The sequence below is a fragment of the Drosophila bipectinata genome, chromosome XR (genome assembly GCF_030179905.1).
Source record: "Drosophila bipectinata strain 14024-0381.07 chromosome XR, DbipHiC1v2, whole genome shotgun sequence".
NCBI lineage: Eukaryota > Metazoa > Arthropoda > Insecta > Diptera > Drosophilidae > Drosophila > Drosophila bipectinata.
Window position 1 is genome coordinate 17,420,517 of NC_091735.1, and position 25,031 is coordinate 17,445,547.

Below are 25,031 nucleotides of genomic sequence, written 5' to 3' on the forward strand. Positions count from 1 at the left end.
TCCTTCTTAGTTTTAGAGTCCAGGATTCGGGTATCTTTTGCTAAATTCTCCCATTATAAAATGAATATTTGGTTTATTATTTTTATACCCTTGCAGAGGGTATTATAATTTTGTCCAAAAGTGTGCAACGCAGTGAAGGAGACATCTCCGACCCTATAAAGTATATATATTCTTGATCAGGATCACCTCCTGAGTTGATATGAGCATGTCCGTCTGTCTGTCCGTCTGTCTGTTTCTACGCGAACTAGTCTCTCAGTTTTAAAGCTATCGTCTTGAAACTTTGCACACACCCTTCTTTTTTTTGACCGCAGTATATAAGTTGGAACGGCCCGGATCGGCCGAGTATATCCTATAGCTGCCATATAACTGAACAATCGGAAATGGTTTTTGGTAGAAATACCAACTTTGGTATTTTTGAAGATGGGAATTTTTTTTACATATTTTATTGTAATTAATTGGTTTTATGAGGATATTCGCTAAGGACCGGCAACCTTTATCCGATGTTTGCGATATATATCCGGTTTTAACTGCAAGGGTATATCAACTTCGGCTCCGCCCGAAGTTAGCTTTCCTTTCTTGTTTTAAATATTAATTTTAAATATTACTAAGTTTTTATTTAATAATATGTTTTATAATTAATAGAACACTCAAAATGCTAACAGTAAAAAATAGTCTTTAATTTTTTTTTACAGTTAGTATTTAAGCCTCTGTTTATTTTAAAAATCTAACGATTACTTTCTACCGTTTCTTTTTTGAAACTTTCCATATAACCGGTTCGAGCTTTTTCAACATCGATGATCTTCTGAATTTCAACACACGCAGTCTTGTTGAAGAAAGCAGGACTACTGGACACCGTGCTCCATAAGCTTCCACCTGCAATGGAAGAACTGGACTCTCGCTTCTGGACTAGTATCGGAAAAGCTGCAGTGCCTCCGGGCAGAATTGGTGTCGACACGCTGTTTGAGCCTAGGATGTTACTTTAGATAACATTGGTGAAAGTTAAGTATAATGATAAATAAGCTGTCTATGTGTGCTTATTGTATTTTTCCCCTTTCTAGATACCAAGTTATATCATCATTCTGTCTTTAATAAACGGCATGTCTCCCGCCGACAAATCAATTGACCTCAGGCTATTTTGACAAGAGCTGCAAATGCCGAAATGCACTTGGCTACGGACAGCCATGTGATCATCATAATTTCCAGGACGCAGAGCAAGGCTGAGCTTTCTCTGGGAATCAAAGTACCATTCAAGGATCAGGACATTAATATCCTTCGAACTGCAACATTGGATCCTAATGAAATCCTGTTCTACTTCGCAAATGACGATGCTGATCCTTTAACATAATATGATTTCCGCTCTACATTTTGTTGTTGGATTCCGAAAATCCTTTGATGCAGATCGAAGGATGTTCATGTCCTGATTCCAAATTAAATTCCATTCTAGAATCGGAAAAATAATATAATATAATTTTGGAATCAGGACACGAAATTCCTTCGATCTGCATCAACAGATTTTCGAAATCCAACATCACCAGTATCGGATCGGTATCACCATTTACGATGTAGATCAGGATTTTTAGAGGATTGCTGCAGTTCGAAGGACATTAAAGTCCAGATCCAGGAATGATACTTTTCTTCCCGATCGGTTGAAAAATGACCGAGATATAAATTAATGAACTTTTCAAAATAAATATTTAAGCAAAATTGGTTAACTATTCCTTGTTAACTTGGCCCATTCCAGATTTTGTTAACCAGGAAGATGGGCCGTATTTTTCCACTTTTTTTGAGCCATCAAAATCCACGATTGGATGCCAAACGGCCGAGTTATTCACAAAAAACAGTTTCTAAAAGACAAATCCACCAACTGCCATCCATACACCACGAATCCAAATCCAAAAAAAAAATCTGTAAAATGTGGGAAAACTTAAGAAAATTCTGGAAAATCAGAAAACCGTGAAAAAAATCGGAAAAAAATATAATAAATACGGAAAAACTTAAGAAAATTCGGAAAAAGTAGGGAAAAAACCCGAGATTCTAGAGCCCATATCTTGTTCTTGTTGTTCGATATCGAAAATCGTGGTATGCAGTTCGGTGGACATTCGAACGCTGATCGAAAATGTCAAGCTTTGCCAGATCGGGCCACAAACGGCCGAGATGTGAGCTCTCGAAAGCCCATTTCTGGTTCGATCTTCCAACGTTCTTGGCATCCAATCGTGGATTTTGATGGCTCAAAAAAAGTGGATAATACATTTTTTTTTGATTGGAAAATTAAAACAACTGACCATTAAGGAAAACACCAATTTAGACTAATTTTAAATGTTTTATTGCAATTCCTTCAAAATGCTGTATAAGATCACATAGTACGATTGATATTCGGAAAATGTAGAACCAACAAGAAAACAAGATCGATGAAGCGTAGCTTAAGATGCATTCCGGGTTGTAAACGATGAAAATATTTTATCCAAGCAGAGCATTATCATCATTAAGGAAAAAACGGCGATTGAATTTCTTTTAGAACAAGATGGGGTCCCAGTAGAGGCAGTACCAGATGCTGTATTATTAAATGTTGCGATCCAAGCCGGACTCACTGCCAGAAGGAGAATAATAGGACCTCTTATGATCTAAAAAAGAGATTTGGGTTAAGGGTTGCAAGGATTAGCAAAGTGTTCCACTACTTACTTTATAGTCTGCTACCCAAAATGTTGGACCAGTATCTATGTAATCTCTGTAAATATGCAAATAATTTTGTCAGCTAATTAATATATTTGATTATAATGGTACAATCAAAGAATAATGGTACAATCACCTTCCCGATCTTAGCTCTCTGAGGACTACTATCTTATTTAGGATTTAAGCTTAGAATTAAGGTCCTAAAAGTGCTAAGATCGGTAAGGTTTTTCTATAATCTTGAAATTGTGAAAATAATGAGATTTATATACGAATTTTGGTATGGGATGTCTTAAAATTTAAACTTCAAAATATCAACTTCGACTGCCAAGAGGAGGATTCCACAGGTTGGAAGGACATCTGCGACTTACCCTTTTAGCAATACCTACAATTTCAAAGTAAAGAAATATAGAAAGAGAGAGTATTCCCAATATATTCAGTATATTTTTTCGTTTTATTTTCATTATATTCTTTTTTAGTTTCGTTTTATACATATTTTAACTTCACAAAAAAAATATTTCTTTTTTTTAATTAAGTATTTTTGTATTTTTTTTTTTTTTGTTTCGTTTTGTTAAATTTTTTGTTTTGGTTCATGCAGTTTAGCATTTAAACGACGTTTTTAGTTTTGAAACATTGTGTTTGTTTTTATTGCATGGAAAGTTTGTTCGTTTGGTTTTATCATTTAAAATTTACACCAAAAAAGATCAGCTATGTTTACAACTAGTAAATTAGTATATCCTTGTATATACTCGTAATTTAATTAATTTGTAATTGTGTTTATAACGCGACTCAATCGTCTAGCTCCTCCTTCGAAGTTCGAACATATACATACATATAGCGATCAATTGATAACACTTGAAATTCTCATAGTTCGGTTCTAAAAACGAGGCTATCCGCTCTCCGCCTTCCGCACTTTCCCATCGTTTCGTTTGATAACAATTCTGGGTTTTGATATAATTCTCTCTAAGCCATTTCGGAGTTAAATGGCAATTACCTGGCCAAAACTTCTAGTACCGCTTTTGGCCTAAGCTATGACATGTATTTTTTCTGCACAATTAGTATAGTTAATACCCCATAAAGTTTTCTCTGAGAAATAAGTGGCTAATACAATTATCTTTTTTGGTTTTTCTTCCTTTTTTTTACAGTAGCGACTCAGATTTCCAGTATTTCGTCTCTAAAACGAGATTTTGTTTGGTTTACACTTTAGTGATTCCACTTGAAAACTACCAAATTTCCTATTTTGGTTGGCTTGCTTTCTTTTGGTAAAATTTGATTTTAACGGCTTACAACTTAGGAAAAAAACACACATGTCCTGCGCCAAGCAGGACCCTATACAATTATTATTATTAGTGTATATATCTGTGGCTGTATATATATCTGTTTAGAATTACTAGAATTTGTCTAATTTGGTTTAAGGCTTAGGCCTGGAAAATACTTGCAACTTGGTTGGCAATACTCCAATTTTTTTTTCGTTAAACTTTGCTTTGCTTTTGCCACCTTCTGGTTTACTATTTAGTTTAATTCTTTTTGTTTTTTTTTTTGGTTTTTGTTTTCCTTTGAAAATTTGACACTTTGTTTTTGCTTTTGAAATAGATTTTGCATTTAGATTTGATTGCTAATTCACACACAGATAAATAGATAGAGATATATATAGAGAGATATATATTTTAGATAGAGACGGGGAAAGACGGGCAATAGCAAGAGAGAGCAATAGAGGTTCTGATCTGATTTGCTGGGGGTGGTGGGAGGTTATTAGGTGTCTTACTTTATATGTCTCTAGGTAAGTACAGTACTGGACTGGCCTGGGTGTATTCGATATTGTCGTGCTTGAGATCGAGTCGGATCGAGTTTGGTTCGGATCTGATCTGAATCTAACTTACATATATCATGTATGTATGTTTGTATGTATGGTAGTTCGAAGGAAACCAATAGTTCGAAGGGTGTAACATTGAATAGCTATGATAGGATAGGGCAGAATCGAAATCGAAATCGAGATCGGGGCCACATTGATAACATTTATCTAAAAATAATACAGTTCCTGGTCTTTATAGCCCGTAGTGTCAACTAGTTTCGTCTCATTGAGAGGAAATCGTATTGTTTTACAATTTGTATTTCGGCTGGTTTCCCATTTAGTTATATTTTTTGTATTTTGTAAGGTTTGTTCTGGTTAGTTTGAAAGCTTTTTGGGTGTGGTTTTCTTTTCGTTTTTTTTGGCTAAGGTACAAGATTTGCTACAGGTTCAATCTACGTGGAATAGAGTTTCTTATTTCACTTCATCATATCGGTTTTAGAGTTCGAGTTCGGCTTTGTTTTGTTTTTTTCTGGAAGACTACAGCTAAGTACACAGCTACGTGTATGCATGTATATACATATATATTTATATATATATATATAAATAGGGTTTAAAAATGCAACAATTACTTTGAGTTTAGAGTTAAATATAGAGAGAAAGACTTGAGACTTGCAAGCAAATGAAAAACCCACTCACTAACTATGTACAACGAATTCGCTTTTTCCGAAGGTAGATGCTCATTCAGAGCTCTGACTTGTATCTCTAATAGTTTTCATGCATTCTCCTCCTGTGGCTGTGACACTTAGTTCTAGCTACAAAAAATTGCAATTACACACCAATTTACCTGAAATAGTAAATATTGTATGCCTTGTATATGTATATGTATGTATATGGAATGTAAATATTTATATTTATTTTGTTTCCATTTTCCATTTCGGTTTCTGTTTCTGCTTTTCTGCCCGTTGTTGTTGCTGCTGTGGTCCAATTTTCATTTGATTTTCTTCAGCTTTCCCCGCATACACACTCTCCCCCTACACTTAACATTCATGCAGATATCGTTTGTATATATATGTATATATAGCCGACAGGGCCGACTTGATGACATTTCATCTTGCCACCATCATTAGTTTCAGTTTGAGTTGCAACTAATTTGCTAATGGAGACTGTTGTGCGGCAAGAACAACAACAAAAATTATAAATAATACATTCAACATTACGCATACGCAGAGTGTGCCTCTACGCCAGAGTCGTATTTGTTTCATTATTTTGATTTAGACACCACAAAATTTCACATTTCACATTTACCTACAAATTGCTATACATATGCGGGGTGTGTGCCATACATACATACATATATGTACCTATTCCTCTAGCTTGTATAACATTAATTTCCTTCTCAACTGGTCAGATCCTGCGCTGCCTCTAGGGGACTCTAGGGTTGCCTTCCATCGTATAAATATAGTTTTCTTTGCTAATTATAATTTGTCTATAATTTTCGGTTCGTTTCGTTAAATCTTTAAGAGTTAAGTTTTAGTTTTCATTGTGTAAAGCTTTCGTTTCGTATGTAATAAGCATACATGTTCATTTTCTTGGTTTTCGAACACTGCACTGCTTGCGCTGGTATGCCATCTTGACAAGCAGTGCAGCTTCCGGTTTACTTACGTGGGACGCTCTCTTAGCAGCCTCTTAGCATTTAACCCTCTAAGTGCAACCCAATCAAAATGGAGTATGTTTTTTTTCAAAATGGATGCAGATCCACAAACCAGGCCCATAATTGGATATTTATGGACATTCGGCACCTAGATTTTTTCTCTCTTTTTTTTTCATACATATATCCTTTTTTTTTGTTTTGTATTTGTTTTTGTTGTATTTTTTGGCAGATTCGCGTTGTGGTTCTCGTTACGCATTTCATTTCGTTTCTATGCAAATTTCTGCATACAATAGTGGGTGTTTATGCAAGCGGTATGTCAGTATGTGTGAATAGTGTGTGTGTGTGTTTGGGCCAGCCATCAAGAAACAGAGATAGAGACAAAGACAAAAAGAGACAAAAAAGAGAAAAAGAGAAAGAGAAGGAAGAGACAGAGAAAAAGAGATGGAAAGAGAAAGAAAGCAGATATTTTAATTGCCATTCACCAATTTCAATTCCCATGCGTATGCGTATCCTTGTTTGTTTTCTTTGAGTGTCTGAGTGTGTGTGTAGTGTGTCTGTATGTCCTTCCTTGGTTTGTGTCCAATGTGGCATAATGAAAACAACAACAAAAGCATATCAAGCAATAACAGTTGGCCAAAAAAGTTAACGCCCAGCAAACTTTAACCAACTTTAGGAATTCTCAGCCCTAAAGCATCCAATTAAATTCATCCAATAACTTAGCATCATCAATTAGGAGAAAAAATGTGGCCTTTTATTTTCTGGGCGAAACTTCCATTCAATTTGCATTTCAATAACAAGAGTGTTTGTTTTTTTGTGCAATAATATTTCGATATTCAAATTAAACCCCCAGTTATGATATACAATATTCTTTATAGTATATATTCTTGCCCAAAAAACACACACACACACTATCATACAACACACACATTTCACAAAGTTTTGGGTTAAAGTTAGTTAGGTTTTTTTTTTTTGAGCACACAAATAATTAAATATATTTTACCCAAGGTGTTTGTGTTTGCTTTCAACATTTAATATTATTCAAGGTTTTTAGGTAATATACTTGGTTTTTTCCATCACAGCTAACGTCAATTAATATATTTAACTCTAGGACATGTAACAACGTTTCTACGAAGAGTTCTCTTTTGGGCCACATACTCCTTTCAAAAGTTTGTAAAGAAAAAAAAAAAGGGTTTATGTGGATCTTTGATATATTTTTTTTGTTGGTTCAGTTTATCGCCTTGCTCGCCTTCTTACAGTTTCTATTTAGATTTAGATTTTATATTTTATATATTTCATTTAAGACTATAACACATTTGACAGATTGCAACATCGATCGATATACACACAAAGAACGCATTACGCTTTAAAGTTTAACCTTAAACTCTTGTTTCTACACTTGTCTAGAGTTACAAATAATAGAGATGATTTCCAAAGGGGAAGTAGACCTACGAGAGGTCCACGAGAAGCACAGACACACACTATAGGGTGGATCTCCGATCTCCGATATTGGTTTCTATTATTTTCCAATTACTCTGCTTTGTGGTCTGATTATAGCTTTTATAAAGATTTAATTTTATTTTCTAGTCATTATTAAAAAAAAAAAAACAATTTTGATGATTTTTGATCCTTGGACTCACTCCACTTTAGAGATCCACCCTGGAACACACACATATAGACGAGCATGTAGTTGAAATAGGTATAGAATACATGTACATATATATATCGAAAGGATAATGGAAGGACAACAACAATTGCGGTACATCGGAGAACCAGTTCGCCCTGGACTGGAGGTGGAGGGTGGTGGAGTGTGGGTGGCAAGTCGGTGCTAGGATACTCACTGCCTCCGGAGGGTGGGGGGAGGGGCTTTAGGGGGGGTGGGTGATTAGCAGGAGACACCCTGCTTGGCAACCGTATACCAGGTGCTGACTGTCACCAGCGACGGCGAGTCCGGAGTGGTGGGCAGTGGCTGCTCCGCCCCCGTCTCCGCCTCCGCCTGGGGCGCCTCCGGCTCCATCACGTTCACGGTGAGTGGCGCCAGGGGGGGTGCATGCTCGTTGGATGCTAGGGGGGGCAGTGATGTGGGCGCTACTGATGGTAGTGGTTGGGGTGGTGGTGGTGGTGGTGCTACTGCCTTGGACTTGTGGCCACCCCCGCCTGCAGCAGCCCCACCCCCTCTCCTTTTGGTTTTGCTTCTGGTTTTGGCTTTGATCTTCTCCTGGAACTGCGACTGCGTCTGCGTCTGCGACTGCGACTGCAAGGGATGATGGAAGTGCATGGGCTGGGGCGTGTGAAGGTCACGACCCACCTGCGGCCCCACCTGCGGACACCGGAAGCGTATGGCCTGCTCATTGGCAGCATTTATTTCCGGCCACCTTTGATGGCCATGTTGTTGGTGTGGCTGCCTCTGCTGTTGTTGCTGCTGCAGCTGATGTTGTTGTTGTTGTGGCTTAACCCTTTGGCTGCTGGTGTTCCTCTTCTTGCTCTTGCTGCGCTGCCGCCGTGTGTTTGACTTGCTCTGTGACCTCTTTGTGGAGCGATACTGTTGACTTCGTCGGCAATGACGGCACACAAAGTACTCCTCCTCGTCTTCATCCTCATCATCGTCCTCTTCCTCATCCCCCTCCTCATCATCGTCGTACTCGTCCTTGTATCCTTTGTAGAGATTACTCCGCTTGTTGAGCAGCTTACAGTCGAGTATTCCGGTGGTTCCGGTGGCCGCCGAGGTGCCGCTGGTGGTGCTGGTTGTGGTGGTTGTTGTGGTTGTGCCAGTGGTGGTGCTCTCATCCCCGTCCATTTCCAGAGTCATGTGGCAGCATCGGGCTTTTCTAACTTGTTGCTGTTGCTGTTGTTGTTTTTGTTGCTGTTGTTGTTGCTTGTTCTTCGTCTTGTGGTTGGACTTACGTTTTTCTGGATCCTTGAGATGATGATCCTGTCGTGGATTCTGGGAGCTCTGCTGACTGCGACTGCGTCGTCGGCGGCGCACCGTGTACTCGTCGCCCTTGTCGGTCGGATATGGTCAGAATGCTGTATCGAAGACGGACATTGACCCGGAAATGGCGTCATCGTTGCGACAGGCCTCCAGGAACTCCTCCAGTGTCACCACGCCATCCCGATTGATGTCCATTTTCTGCAGATCAAGGAAATTTGCAAGTCATTGGCTTTAGTTCCTAAAAATTAAAACTAAAATCATGCCCCATAAGATGAGGCACGATGGTGATTCATGCGATGATGAGACATGATGACATGGCATATATGTAATATGATGATATGTTATGATCTCCAACATGATATCTGCCACTTTTTATAACTCTGGCCTTAAAATACCACCTCAAATAGAACTACTTCCTCTGGATTCCTACTCTAAAAGTATGGAAGTGCCTAGAACCCCTCAGTTCCCTGGAACATCCCTAAAGTCCCACACCAAAATGTAGCCCAAATCCTTTTTAAAAATTTATATAAAAATACAGGAACCAAACAAATTCACACTCGTAATCTGATCGGGGAAGTGTTATCGAATGCATTTCAATATTCTCGAACTGTGCGTTTTTCCCAGGCTTAAGGCTCGACTTTTTCCAGTGTCCTGGTCCTGAAGTTGTCCCATAGGATCCCATTTCTTGAATACTTGTGAGAGGGGAAGGCCTACAGTAGCTTGAATTGATGGAAGGAGGCATCTCCAAGGCTTGCTAGAGGCTGATCACAAATCTGAACCGTGGAATATTCTTGAGAAATTTTTAAAAACCCTTATGGATACTCACGGTGCCTAGAAGACATGTCTTCACAATCTGGACAGTTTCCTTAAATACTTCCTGAAGTGGCACCTTGGACACTCTTAGAATCTGAGGATTCAGAGAACCTTAGAAACTCCTGAGATCTTTGTGTCTTCAATACTCACGAATTCTACAAGTCGTCAGAATCTTGAGCTCACTGGGCATTTTGAATAGCATTGTGGCCGATTAAAACTTCCCTTCAAGTTTCCGAAATATTATCACCGGAATTTAAGGCAGGATATATACCTAGTGTACCTATTTCCCTATCACTGTATTGATTTTTGATATTCAAAATAATTTATTGCCTGATTTTTTATAAAAGTATTTTTTATATCTGCTTGTGGAATGAGGCTAGAATAGGTTTCGACACTAACACCTAAAGCCAGTTTGGATAATTTTGACCAATTTATTCAAGTTTTCTAATTCCATGGATATTTTTGATTGGAAATATTCATCCGAAACATGCCGCTGGATATAAAGTCTACATACATATGTTGATTAGTTTTTGAAATTCGTCTAAAATGGCTATTTGGGCAGAAAATGCCAGAAACACCAACTGTTTAAGCGGAAGACCACCTACCGCCCACCGGCCAGACCCACCCACAACCCACCACAGTGTCATTATGCTGCCCGAGGTCGTTTCAATGCTATTCTCTCTCTCTCTCATACAAATTATGAATCATAATAATTTCGTGCAATTTGGCACTTTGGCACTTTGGCACTCTGCTCTTTCAATTTTGCATCTGACAGATATGGAACCGCGAAATTAGATGGACATATTCCGTGCTTTTCATGCTCATTCGTGTTCATTCCTGTCCATTCATGTCTATTCATGTCCATTAATGTCCTTTGTTAATGGCAGTACAATTAGCCGATATCGGATGTAGTTACCTGTACAGCTGCATAGCTGCAGGACAATGCATGGCATTTAGTTGGCAATTTTGAGTCTAAAAGGACCTCTTCTAATCCTTACTATATCTTTACTAAACTATTTACTCAAATAAATCATTTCAGATCTGGAATAAGGACTCTGTGCATAAATTAAAGCCTCGTCAAGGACAACTCAATTTATTCGGAGCGGGAACAGAAACCGCTAATGACAATGCGTGACTGGCAAGCCAAAAAGGACACCCCCCTTCCATCACGACCAGGATACGGACCAGGATTCTGTTGGCCGGCAAATTGAAATAGACAATTTGGAATTTGCATAATGCAAAGTAAATAAGTTTCATGTTCACGGGCGAGTCAAATTCTAATTTTACGAGTGCCCATAATTAGCATAAATAATGGCAGCGAATTGTCTGCCAATCTGTGTCTGCCAGATGGAATAAATACGTACTATACACCAGAGAGGTGTGTAGGACTGGACTCACCTGGAAGATCTGCTCCACCTTGCCCTTGATCTTCTCCTCCTCGGGGCACTCGTCGGGCAGGCGGCCCATCAGCTCGTATATGGCAGTCACAATGTCAGTCATTTCCTCCCTCGTAATGAAGCCATCGCCGTTGATGTCGTACAGCGAGAAGGTCCAGCGCAGCTTCTCCTCCACGGAGCCGCGCGAAAGTATCGAGAGTCCTTGGACAAAGTCCTGCGTGGAGAGGTAACATTGAGAAATAAGTTGGCATAAATAAGCAGAAAAAAGCGGTGGACGCCGGCCTCCGGAAGATACGGAAGTAGCAGGGGTGATAACGAAGGTGGCAAAAAGCCCGGAATTACAGGTACAAAAGAAATTGAAAATATGTTTCAAGAAATTGCTTGTAAACCGCAATGGTGCGCAATACAACTCGGGTTGAAATAGTGTGGCCATTGTCTTTGAAAAATATTTAGGAGATGGTCACACTGGAAAAATAAATTAATTATAATAAATAATAATCATCCCAGCTAAGAATTTATTGGAATATTTTTAACGGCTTCTATAAAACAGTGTGGCCTTTGGCTATGAAATAATAGAAGATGGTCACACCTAGAGGACCAATAAACTATAACCATTTATTTTTGCTATTGAAATTATTTAACAAATTAGGTTAGAATTTTAGTCGAAGAGTGTGGCCATTGTCTGTAAAATGATGTATAAGATGGTAGCACTTGAAGGACTAATAAAAACCAATCCAATCTATCCAATAACCAATCTATAAACTATTTTCATTCATTAGCTTTTTAAATTAACTAACAAATTAGGTTATATGTTTAGTCGAAAACTTCTTCTCTAAAATAGTGTGGCCATTGTCTAAGAAATGAGAAGAGAAGGTCGCACTCGAAGGATCAATAGACTATTCATAGTTCTTAATATTCTGCCTATGTATTTATCTATTTTTATTATTATTTAGGCTCACTATATAAACGAATATCACTACTTGTAAGGGTTTTAGTCAAGAAGTCTAAAAAGCTTCTTTAGAGCAGTGTGGCCATTGTCCATAAATTAGTAAGAAATGGTCGCACTTGAAGAACTATTGAAGATCCAAGTTTCTTTTTAAAGACCTTCTTAACCTTAAAACTTTTTAACCATTTTAAGTTAATTTTCTTAATTTTCAACCATTTTGAGAATTGCTTATTCCTAAGGACCTAACCTATTATTTCGCCCACCATTGTTTTCAAGTTCCGGCTGATGGCACTGCTCCTGCTCTGACTGCCTCTGCTGCTGCTGAAGTGGACATTTATTTCTAACATTTGTATGACAAATGTACCTAGATAAGAACTTGAAAAGAGAATGGGGCTAAACTTTTTACAACTCGGCGAGGCGAGGCTAGGCGTTTGGGGCGGTGGTACGTGTACTTCCTTTCCTGCCAGCCAGCCAGCCAGCCTGCCTGCTTGCCTGCCTGCCTGCCCCACTTTATTTCACCGGAGGTGTTGAGGCATTTTTGGAAGGCCGCAGCTGACAGGCAAACTGAGTCCTGCTTTTGCATACAGAAATGTTGGAATTCCAGGGACGAATCACAAAAAAAAAAATCACAAAAAGAATGCTTATGACTATGGATACCTGGTACTTGTGCGATGCTAATTGAGAATAATTTTCGCTTGAGAAACATTGAATATACCCTTGGAGTCTGCTGGTAGTACCGGGTATAAATATGAATTCATAAAAAAACCTGCAAAAAAGCAAAGTAATGGCCACCAGAGCAGAGCAGATAAAGTGGGAGTCCAAGGCACAAGGCATCATTTGTGTCTTGTTCTGGCCATTTGGGCAATTGCAGCGTCCAACTAATTTATCAAGCCGGAATAGAACCGGATAGAGACGACGTGGGAGTGCAAGAAAGTTTCGGGTATTCGACGTAGACAAATTGCAGAGAGGAGCAAGCTGGCCAAAAGCAGTTGCCAGCAAAGTGAATAAAAATATGACGGGTTGTCTTTTGGCCTAGATTTTAAGTTTGTACTTCATTTCTTTAAAGTCTAGCAAGTCTAGCAGGTTTGGGTTCTTATTTTATATTAATTTTCAGAGAATCCAATCAATCTCTTACGGTATTCGGTTTTAACGACTCTGCCGCAGTTCTTCCAACTCAGTAATGTGCAATTTTCTTTTTGGCATTATTTGAGGGCCTCGGTTTGCTTTTGGACGTGCCCGGCTACAATCCCTTGCCCTGCCCGACTTGTCTAGCAATCATAGGGGATTCCCTTTCCCCCCTTTGTATATATGTATATTTTATACATGTCTCCCTGAATTTTGCTGCCATCCATTGAGTGCTTTTATCTCGCACACTCGAGCAATTTATCTTCTCTGGCAGCGTAACAGCGTAAACAGGTCACACACTCTTTGCTTTTCCTCCTGACTCCGTGTCCTGTCCCAGTCCTGTCCCAGTCCTGGCCATATTGGCCCTGCCCACAATTTCAATGTGGCCATGACAGGTTTGCTGTTTTCTCCGTATGGCTGGAGGTATTGCTGTTGTAGCTATTACTTTTGACGGTTTTTGTTGCGCCTCTGTTGTCGTTCCACTCTCGTTGGCAGTTTAATAAACGCGACTGTCATGCAAATCGCGCATAAAACACCTTGCAACAATATGTGGAACTTAATTGAAAAGCGGAAGTCTACTTAGTCAGGCCGTCACATACAAAACTAGGGAATTACCAAGCAGGACCAACAAGGACTAGGCATGGAAGCTTGATGGTGGTTAGGGTTGGGGGGAGGGTGGGAGGGGGGGAAGGACCTTCTTTGTACATGCTTTATATCGAGTACGTGCCTTGTAGTCATTACAATTTTGAGGTCATTATTCAACAACGAAAATGGCGAGCAGGCAAAAAGGCAAATGCTCGCAAAGATAAGCTTTTCCGGTGGGTGGGTGGTGGTAGCAGGGAGGAGGAGGAGGGAGAGGGGTGTGTGTGTGTGGGTGTGCGTGTGTATAATTTCCAGAGATGGACATGTGACGCGATTGCGATTATCCTTTTGTGAAGAGTCCTGGGAAAGTAACAACTGGCTAGATTGCAATATTGATTCTCAGAGCTTGGAGTTCTGACTTTTGATATCAAGTTGTGGTATATCTTTATACAGTATTTTTATAGTATTTAATATTTAGTATATTTGTAGTACGAAATAGATTTTCAGGATTGAGAAACCCTCCATTCTAAGACTTTCTCTAAGAAGAACCTCATCATAAAAGACCTCAATCTACCTCACTCCCGATATCAGACCCCGCACCTAACTCTATTGTATAACTAGGGTTTTCAATAGTATTTAATACTATTTAGTATTTATTTAGTATTAAATAGGTATCTGATATAAAGTATTTCATCTTTAAAACCTTCAAAAACCTTCTATTCTAAGACTTTCTCTAAGAAGAATCTCATCACACATGACCATCCACTTTCTTATAACTCACACTCCATACCTAACTCTATTGTTTAACTAGGGTATTTTAAAGTATTCACTAGTATTTAACACTAAGTACTAATCTAGTATTAAATAAGTACCTGGTATTTAAGTACAAAGCCCATCCCATCCTTAGAAACCTCCATTCTAAGACCTTTTCTGAGTAAAACCTCATCACTGGTCCTCCCCCAACTCAAGGCCCCCTCTATGTTAGCTCATCCCATAACTCACACCCCACCCTCCACCAACTCTATTGTTTAACTTGGGTTTTTCGCGTCTCGCGTATAGACCTCACCCCCTCTAGCGGGTGGGACTTGTGACTGTGTTGTCTTGACCCCCGCCCCCTAGCTGACGTTTCGGGACACTGACAAAGTTGGCGTTAAAATCGCCATAATTCATCGTTTCAATGGCGCTGTCTGTATCAGAATGGCAGTGTATAGTCCTGTGAGTGTGTCCTTGCTTTTGCATAGCCCCCCACTCCCACTCCCGCCCCCACTTCAGTTGCTGTCTTCCTTTTCGCACCGGAAGTAGAGTTCATGTTCGGACATAGCAGGGGCAGTCGAAAGACAGTTCTTTCAAAAAAGCACAAAAAGGCGAAAAAAATTATTCGCAATTTGCATGCGCCACAGGGGGAGTACAGTGAGAAAAACAGGGGGCTAGGTTTGTGGTTTTAAATGTAAAATAGAGGTTCCTAATAAGCTAATCTTCTAAAACAATAGTTCCTATAGTTCTTCAGCCTTTCTCTGAGAAACAATCTTCTTCCTGGTAGAACTAAACTCCCCTTTTTCTTTCTCTGTTCGCTGTCCTCTCGATTTCGGCGAAAATGTAGTGAGTTTTTCCGGTCTTTTGTTTTGCATTTCGCTGGCTGCAATAGAAATGTTGACAATGACAGGCGACAGCAGCGAAACACGCGAATTTCCCAACATCCCAACCCCATCCCAACCGCCCCCGCCATTTTATATCAATTTCGAGACATTTCACTTTGATTTCTGAATTTTTGCGCATTATTTTTTGGGGAGTGGGAGTGGTAGTGGGAGATGACCCCCCCTTTCTGCTTTTCTCGGTTGATTGCAATCCGCACTTTTAGCCCCGCAGCGAAAGTGCACAACAGAAGCCAGGGAACAGTGGGAAAATAGCAGCTGGGTGGAAGCTTCAGAAACTATTCATAAATTATGGCAATAGCTTCATTAAATTCTTGAAAATCTATTTAAATTCCAAAGAATGGTTGCTACTTATCAGAGTTCTTAGGACATTATTATTTCCCTATCATCTAGCTTGCATCTATTTTCCTTCATCTATTACCAAACATTTTCCGGCATTTAATTGCTTTTCAGCTCAATTTGAATTCACTCTCCTCCGAAGTACCCAAAACTTTAAGGGGTCCTTTAGGGGTGAAGATGGGGGGTCCATACCCCCATCCCCTCCCTGCGTTGGTGCCAAAGCCGATTATGCTGGAAGGTTGTGTACTTTGCTTATTACAACTTTTGTGCTGCGGCAGTTAATAGAGCGCTTAAGCATCTATCTGGAAGGGACCTGTTTCTTGATTCTCCAAGTCCGGAGTCCACCAGCCTTTGTTCTCGACTCCTTGGCTGCTGTCACTAATAAACCGTAACTAAATGCGCTTACCAGGCCGAGAAGAAGAAGTACCCACAGTACCCAGATCCTGCGACCCTTGGCTCTTAACTGTTTTTGTTGTTGCCTGTCTTCCTTAGTTATTTCTTTGGTTTTCCTTTTCTTTTTTTTTTTTGGCATTTTGCAGCATCATTTGGCGCCACCTCCAGGACCTCCCAACTAAATCAGCTTCATTTAGAGACTGACGATGCCACACAACTTTTGCTTCTTAGCTGCACGGCGGGAATGCCGGCCTGGCCAGCCACTAATTGAAGCTGGCAGTTAGGAGCAAGGGAATCCAAGGGCTGTCGAGTTTTTCTCGCAGTGTATACCACCACCACCACCACCTCTAACCAAAACCTATGCCAACACAACTCGACTCGGCTGTCGGCCATATTTTATACTTAAAACGTCTAACGTAATTTCATTGTACTTAAGTCTGCTTCATCGTACTGCCTGCCTGTCTCCTGCCTCGAGTAAGCCTCCCACCCAGACCAGACCACCCACTCATTGGGTGACCTCAACATTTTCTGTTTGTTCTGCCACATCATCGTCTGGACATTAAGAGGCTCACTGAGTAAATTAAATAGAACTGTTCGTGCCCGCACTCGAAATCTACGCATTTGTGAGCCAAAGATTAATTATCGATAACGATAGTAGCTGGTTATCGGGCAAAAGCTTCGATAAACAATCAAGAGATGCAACCCTGAATGACCTTGAAAGCAACAGGTCTTTAACGATGAGGACAACAAATGTCCTGTCATTAGGTTGTCCTGCCTTGATGCCACATATTGTTGTAGGATTGCTGCTGAGACTCGAGTCGTGAGACAATTTCTCAATTTCCTCCTCCAGCTGGTCGATGACCCAATCCCAATTGCCATTTCGCATTAGAGGACTCTGAACACACGGAAATGAGCTGCCCGAATGTTTCCCATTACATATCTGATGGCGTCTCTGGCCACTGTCCTTGAAGCGGAATTTGAGCAAAAATAAGGAATAGTGATGAGGCTCTAGAAAGAGACTTATAGATAATTTTTATAGATTTTCTAGGGGGATATATAATTAGGATTCCTTTAGAAAACAAATACATATTTTGAAGTCTAATTTAACCAAAAAAAGACTGCTCATCACTGCCACAAACATTGCTTGAAAGACTATTCCTGGTAATGGATTAATTTCCCAGCCACTACTTCCTTAGGGAGAATATTTTCGGGACGCTTTGTGGCTCTTAATGGGACTCCCAATATACCTTTACAGCCAAGTTAATACGTTTTACAAAAGGCTTACAGGACAAGGACAAAAAACAAACAGGATAAGAACTGGGTATGGGTATAAGGATATATGGGCCACTCACCTCGAAGCTGACAATGCCGCTGTGATCCTGATCCAGTGTATTAAATACATAGTGTGCGTATAGGGTTGGATTGGCTATTTTTGTTGTGGTTTGTTGTTGTACGTTGTCCATTTTATTATTGTTGTTGTTGGTTGTTGTTTGGTTGAATGAAAACAAGAGAAGAAGAGCGTTAAATGAGAGAATTCCAGCAGAAAACTGCAAGCTGGCAAAAGTTGACCAATTAGGTCTCAACAGAAGCGATTAACTTTTTGGTTTAAAATTTAAAATAATTAATTCTATAAGCCACACACACACGCTACATGCTCACAAAATTATAAGGAATATAAATATTAATATAAATATTATTTAAAATAAACTATTAATTAATTTCTTTCAGTGAACCAAAAGCGATAATGGCTCGATAGTTGGCCGGAATAGAGATATAAGTTTTTGGACTTTTCGGTGACAACTTTTATGTGGGTCCCCAGTCCCAGTCCCAGTCCCTGTCTCAGTCTCAGTCCTTGTCCTAGTCCTCGTCTTGGAAAACTTTCACTTTCGCTTTTCTTTCAGTTTTCAGTCAACCGCAAAAGTTTTTCCGTGTTTTCCGTTGGCCTTTCCTTCTTCCATTTATCTGAGAAGCGAAAAGAGAAAGTCAACAATTTTTTGTTTTTGTGAAACATTTGCGGGACTCCCCAAGTTATTCTCGAGAGAGGGAGGACCTGCTTCAGTTTGCAACTAATTATGCGAGTGTCTCCTGCGTCTACTGATAAGCTCTGGCTCTCTTTTCTCCACTTTCTCCGCGCTTTCTCCCAACTTTCCCCAGGCACTCACTGCTCTCGAGAAGCAGTTTTCAATTCCCAGAAGGAGTTCAACGCCGGGCCATGTACCGTGGATATTTTCCTTTGGAATTTTATCATCTAAGGTGTGTTTTTTTTTTGTGTTTTCTATCAACTATTTATTATGAGAGTCCTTGCCAGAAGGAGGGAGCCTTGAAGAAGGCTATATCTTTGGTGTTTTTATTTCAACCGAAAATTCCCCTCAAACACACACATGGCACAGCATGGCAGAGCCGGGGGAGTCGGCCCAGTCGAACCCAGTTCGTGGGGACTTTCACCCGCGTTGTTGTTATCTTGCATCTGACTTTTGCCAAGAGCACTTAGCGCACTTAGTGTCCTGGCTATGTCCTTGCCCCTCCCACATCGTCTAAAAAAATTTCTTTATTTGGCCATCACATAACGTTTTGATTATTGCACTCGCCTCCCAACCCCACCCATGTGCTCTTTCACTTTTTTTTTTACGATTCGCGTTTATGTTTACGACCTTATGTTGCTTTTTCCCTCGTCCTCGTCCTGGTCCTGGTCCTCGTCCTGGTCCTGCTTCTGCTCCTGCCCCTGTTGCTGTTGCTGATGTCGAACTTTTTTTTTGGGGTTTATGCTCTTGGCAACGTTTACACCTCTTTGGCGAGAGCCAGTACATAAAATCGCATCAATTGCCATTCGGAGAGCCCGGCCTGATGCCCAGAAAATCCGATTGCCGAGCCTTGCCTCGAATTTCGCTGCCATAAAGTGAAAGTGAAAGCGAAAGTTCGCGGGGCTATTGACGCATTTTCTTGCATTTACAGTTGCCAGTTGATAATTCAATTGTGGGCAGGACTTTTCCTTGAAAAAGAGTCCTGGTTCTAGAATCTACAATCTAGAACCAAATTTTCAAGGGATTCTCCAAGAGAAACCTCAGGGAATCCAATGAAAAAGTTTGTCTCTAGATTATAATGCTGATTAATGGAAAATGTATCTACAAATCATTTAAGGTATTCCGCTTAATAATCGGTCTCATATTGACCAAGTCTTTGCAAGATAAAAAGCATGCTTTTTCCAAAGTCTTTGCTTGAAGGACCAAAACTTCCTTTCTATGTTTTATTGTAAAATGGTAAAGAATCTATCCACAAACCAAACCTACAAACCATACCTTATAAGAATCTGACTAATATTGACAAAGATATAGCCTTCTCTAAGATTACTCTTTCCATGCCTTTTCCAAATTTCAAAGTGGCTTCTTCAGATAAATTTTCAAAAATTCATTTTCTCGAATTTTCTTTCTATGTTTTTAGGCAGAATAATAAATAGTATAAATACACATAATTTAAGTCATATCTTTCAAGAATCAAACAAATATTGACCGAGATATAGTCTCTGCAAGATAAAAAGCATGCTTTTTTTTGGTCATTATTGCTTTTTTCCATATTTTCCATCGAATTCCCCGAACTATTATCATTTCCTTCAAGGCCCCATAGAGTCCTCTTCCGAAACTCTTCCGAAAAAACTGCCAGCTACCATTTGGCTTTAAAGACGAGCTCTCACGTACCGAGCAAGTGTATAAATTTATTTGTCCAAATTTATTGTCGTCGTTTGATGCTTAATGTGTTTTTATGACGCATGACGCAGAATGCCACACCCAGGGGCAGGAGGCTAAGCAAGGTCAAAGCTGAATGGCAAAAGATGGCATCTGCTTCCAGGAAATCGCTCGCTTCTCGCATTTTTTTTTTTCTTTTTTTCGCAGGAACAAATCAAAAATGACTGCAAATGTGCCATGTAAAAATTGTTATAAAATTTGCGCAGAAATTTGCCAAGAAACCCCAGGGCTGGAGTCTGTTGGAGAAACAAAAAAAAATACAGAGAAGGGAGGAGGTGCGGAAGAGTGGGGAAAAATGTGATAAATCACCAACTTTGATGATGGGTTTTTTTTTCCTCTGTATGTGTTCATGGCGGTGGTGTGTGGGGGGAGGGAGGTGGGGGGGGCAAAGCAGCTTATCAAAATAAAAAATGATTTCATTATTTATTTTTCATCAGATAACGGCAGACATGATGAAGAATAAGAGAGATTGAGAGGGGGTGGTGGAGGAGGAGGTGGTGGAGGAGGTAGAGGAGGTGGTGGTAGTGGAGGAGGAGTCGGTGAGGGGCAGGAAATAAGTTCCATGTTTACTGGGAATTTCTTATTTCGAATTTCTGTTTCTGTTTCCGGCCGTCAATGACGGCGCCGAGATCCTCCCTGTCCCAGTCCCTGTCCCTGGTCCTGGTCCTGCCCCGACATATCCAGCCCATTATTGTTCCCCCCTCAAAATAGGTTTATTATAATAATTCAGCGTCTAAACATGTGTATTCTGAAAGCACTGGCAATTTATGACCTCAAGAAAGCACGCCTGTATGATACCCGATACTCCTCTAGAGCCTTAACCCTTTCTAGTCCTGTTACAAGGAAGTCTGTTGCACAAATCATGCCTACTTCCCATGATTAGTAAAGCCTTTTTCCGCTTAAAATAAAGCCTTGTAATCCCCCTGAGGGCCCTGTTCTAAAAATGGACAAAAGTCTCCCCCCCCCCCCCCCCATACTTTTGGCTTGCAATTTGCTAATTTACCTTTTCTGGCAAACTTTTCTGTTCACGTTTTTTTGACATCCCTTGCCAGCCCCTTATTACAACCCTTGCCAGTAATCTATCAGCAATTCAGTTAGTGGATGGTCACTGGCGGAATTCATACCCTTTTAGCCTCTCTGACCCTTCCGAGAGTCGCCTCAGTCTCAGTCTCATCTTCAGTTCCAGCTTTTCCAGATATAAATGTAAATTTTTGCACAAGCACGAAACCCAGAAAGCCAAAACGAATGAAAAAAAAAAAAGAGACCAGAATTCACTTGTTGTTCAAACGAGGTCAAGTGGGTGGCTTGACTGCCACGCCCCCTTGGCTGCGTCAGCATCCTTCCACCACGACGGCGTCGGCGGCGGCCCCACAGAAGAGCGCGCGAGTTGTGAAACATGATTTTGCTTTTTATACTTTTTTTTTTGCTAATTTGCTTTCTGCATTTCATATTTTTACAAGCCAAGGGCCGGCAAACAAAGAGTCGCCTTTCTGCCCTCCTGAATGTGGCCCAACATCGTCATTAGCATCAGTATCCTTCCTCCTCGTCTTGGTCGTCTTCCTCCCTTTCCTTCCCATTATTATTTTTTTCTTTAACTCTTTGGGGCTACGGCCCAGGGGGTCATACATTTTTATCAATGGCTTTCGACTTGGAGTTGACTTTCTGGCCAGCAGAGGAGGAGGATTGGATAAGTGCTCCAAAAAATCAGAGAACCAGAGAATGGCGCTGGGAAATCTCCAGCCAATTGCCATTTGTTTTGTGGTCCTTCGACTAATCGCAGCCCTGCCAGAGCCTGTGCTAGGGCTTTAATTTCATTTCCATTTCGATTCCGGTTTTTTTTTTCGATGGTCCTTCGAGACAATATGGCGCTTCAACCAACAAAATCGAAGAAGCCTTCGTAAAGTGTGGAAAACAAAAAACTGGGAGATCAAATTTAAAGGAGAATACTTTAAAATTTCAACAAGACTCTTAGTTGAAGAAGAAAATCAATAAAATAAAGTTTCGGGGTCAGGGGTCAGGATTATAAGACAAACTCAAACACACTCTCACACAAGCAACATAAACATAAACACCAAACATCAAACATAAACACAACCAAGTACTATGCACTAAAGTTATATAACAATTAACATTTAAAGACACGATAACTGGAACACAGAACACACATCGAGATCGATATATCAAATCGTGATCGTGATCATGATCGTAAATCTAGATCGGCAATGTAGCAACTCGAACTACTCGATGGGCTATTAGTTGTTGTTGTGGTGGTGGTGGGATGACTGTTTTTTCTGATTAGTTCGTGTTTGTGATCAATCGCTATCGATATTGTTAGCTAGCTATCGATATCGTTATCGCGCAGATGCAGATTAGAGCAGTAACAATACAGTAAGGGCAGGCGTTAGTAAATCACTAATCAAGTCAGAAATGTTAACGAAACAAATTATACTGTACCGCACGAACCTCCCTGTGGGAAGAACTGAGAGTAGATCACTTTGAAGGTATCCTCCTTGACGACGCCAGTGGGGCACTCGGCCTTGAATCCCCTATAAATTCGTTTGATCTCGTCCTCCGTGAATCGGGTGGCCCGACTGAGGGCACTTAGCGAGTCGGGCCTGTACCTGGCCGGTGTTTCAAACTCCTCTAGTTCCGAATCTGCAAGAAAGGTTTTAAAGAAATTTGGATTAGTTAAATGGATGCAAAGTAGGCCTGGCTGTTTAGTTCCTAGAGCTTCCCTCGTTTCCCAGTCATTTTCAACTCAAACACACAACCCATCGGACACCCCAAAGTCCAAAGTAACTAATAATCCAAACTATCCAATAATTTTTGAGAAAAAGTTTCAACAAAATTCATATAAAAAATTAACGACAACCTTCCAAGATGGTGAAGACAACATTGATGGTGGTTCTTCGCCAGGTACTGGACATTGAAGTTGCCTGCAAGTGTATCGGCTACTGGTCGATGAGGAAGTCGATGCACCAGTTGGAGAAGAGGTCGCCAAGCAGGCAAGTCGCCGTACTACCCAGTGAGGGAAACCCACAACCCAATCCCTAATGGAGGACATCAACAGAAAGACGAAAGAAGTTATGGAATTCGAATGCGATTTCCATTGAGTTTTGCCAATAATGGCCACCAAACGACAATAATAAATGGAGTTCTGAGTTAAGAATACTTCTTTTTCGTTTTGATATTTGCTTAGAAAAGCACAACTTGAATTTAAAGCAGCCGCTGCTGGTGTGCCGCAACCTCCACTGCCAGAATATGTATGTTCTTGGCTCTGCCTGCCTTCGGGCCATGTTCTAGTATGGCTTTTTAGGTAGTGCCTTCCCAGCCCCTCCTCCCCCATGGCTCCCCCTTGGCTTGAGCCTTCACCGAAAACGACACACGCGATTTTGATCTGTTGAGTCGCTGGAAGTGTTTGAATTGACTTGCCAGTTGCCTTAAGTATCTTGTACTTTGCCTGTCGAAAGTTTTCGCTTTTTCGAGCCAACTGGATAGGCGGGTAGACGTGTCAAGGGGGGTTATCAGAGGTTGGCAGACTGCCTGCCTCTCCAAAAAAAAAAAAAAGGTAAAAAGGCTCTTGAGTTTTTTTTTTTTTGCTGGTCTGACTTTGACTTCGGCGTGGTTTCCTTTCAGGGTTCAGTGTTCAGCGTCAAAAAAAAAAAAAAAAAATTCTTTGTGGCTGAGGCACCTCAATTTTAGTTAATTAAAAGTTTTACCCCCACACTTGCTCACACATAGACACCTTTTGGAACACGTACACACACGCATACACTTGGAAAAATTAGTCTATAGTTGGGATATAATATAAAAATTCATAGTTCATTATTTATGCAAAGCATGCCTCGAGAAAAAGCATGCTTAAGTCAAGGATTCTGAATGTGTGCTACCCTTTATTTTCTTTATATATCTTTATAATAGACGTCCAATATTTTCTATAAACCTTTTTGAAATTTGATTTTAAAACTATTAAAGGACGTAGTTCTTTATAAAAAGCATGCTTTGAAGAAAAGCATGCTTAGGTCAATGTTTCATACTCAGTACTGCCTCATACTTTTTGTTTCTTGTAGAAAACTTTTAAATAAGTAATACCTTTTAAAATATTGTTAAAAAAAAACAATATTAAACATTATTAAATAAAAAACAAAACAATAAATAGCAAATATTATATTTTTTGTAAAAAGCATGCTTTAGTTATAGAGATACCCGGTACATCCAATGACTTTTGGTCCTTAATAAAAATCAAATAATTCCTAATCATTTTTCTCAAATTCTATAGTTTGTAATGCCTATTTTTCAAGTGTTGGACTCAACCTGCTCGGCACACAGAGCATTTTTGGTGAGTTTGGAGCTCACGCGCTTGACAAATGGCTGCTTAAAAATGCATGAAAACATGCATCAAGGATGGGAAAGGGAAGGGAAGGGAAGGGTTCTGGCTGGTTGGCCTGGCATAGAGGGCGTTGAATTGTTGGCCATGCCCAATGCGACTAAGAGCCAAGCTTCCCCAGCACCAGGACTAAGGCATGCAGTTGTCGTTGCCTTTGGCGCTAGTTTTTAATTTTCTAGCTGGCTTATGGCCCCCATTTTCATTTTGGCCATGAGTTTATATATTTTATTTCATATCTGTTGGCCAACACTTGAGGCAGAAATTCAATCAAAAAAATGGAATCCCACAAAGGATTCTTCCAAATGACAAATGAAAATTATAAGAAAATCTGAGTCAAGTCTGAGCACTAAAGATATTCCATTCCTTATCCAGAAGACAGTCTTCTAACCATTTCTAGTTAATTTAACTAATTTACTTTAATGTGAAATACTTTCGGGCATCGTTCCCCTTGGCTGGGGAGACACTTTGTCTGTTTATGGTTTCCATTTTATTTCTTCTACCCATTTTCATGAATTCTTTCTTTTTTTTTTGTTTTTTTCCTTTGTCGTTACACTCGAGTGGATTTGCATTCTCCAGAATACGCCGAGAGTCTCTGGCAGACGAGTCCCTTGTATGAGT

At 40.1% G+C, this 25,031-nt stretch overlaps 1 protein-coding gene across 3 annotated transcripts in view; it reads right to left on the reverse strand.

Annotated features, from left to right (window-relative positions):
- Positions 1-2,300: 2,300 nt before the first annotated feature.
- LOC108123669 (Kv channel-interacting protein 4) overlaps positions 2,301-25,031 on the reverse strand; it is a 68,210-nt gene continuing 45,479 nt past the window's right edge. Inside the window, exons 3-9 of one of the 3 annotated variants that reach the window (XM_070282891.1) lie at positions 22,490-22,681; positions 17,639-17,712; positions 11,251-11,463; positions 9,148-9,237; positions 5,821-9,099; positions 2,680-2,725; positions 2,301-2,621 (exon numbers count right to left, since the gene is read on the reverse strand). In XM_070282891.1, coding sequence (XP_070138992.1) covers positions 7,993-9,099; positions 9,148-9,237; positions 11,251-11,463; positions 17,639-17,712; positions 22,490-22,681 — 1,676 coding nt within the window. In that variant the 3' untranslated portion in view covers positions 2,301-2,621; positions 2,680-2,725; positions 5,821-7,992. Of the gene's footprint in view, positions 2,622-2,679; positions 2,726-5,408; positions 9,238-11,250; positions 11,464-17,638; positions 17,713-22,480; positions 22,682-25,031 lie in introns of those variants that run through there. The other 2 variants (XM_070282889.1, XM_070282890.1) reach the window with 2 other exon arrangements.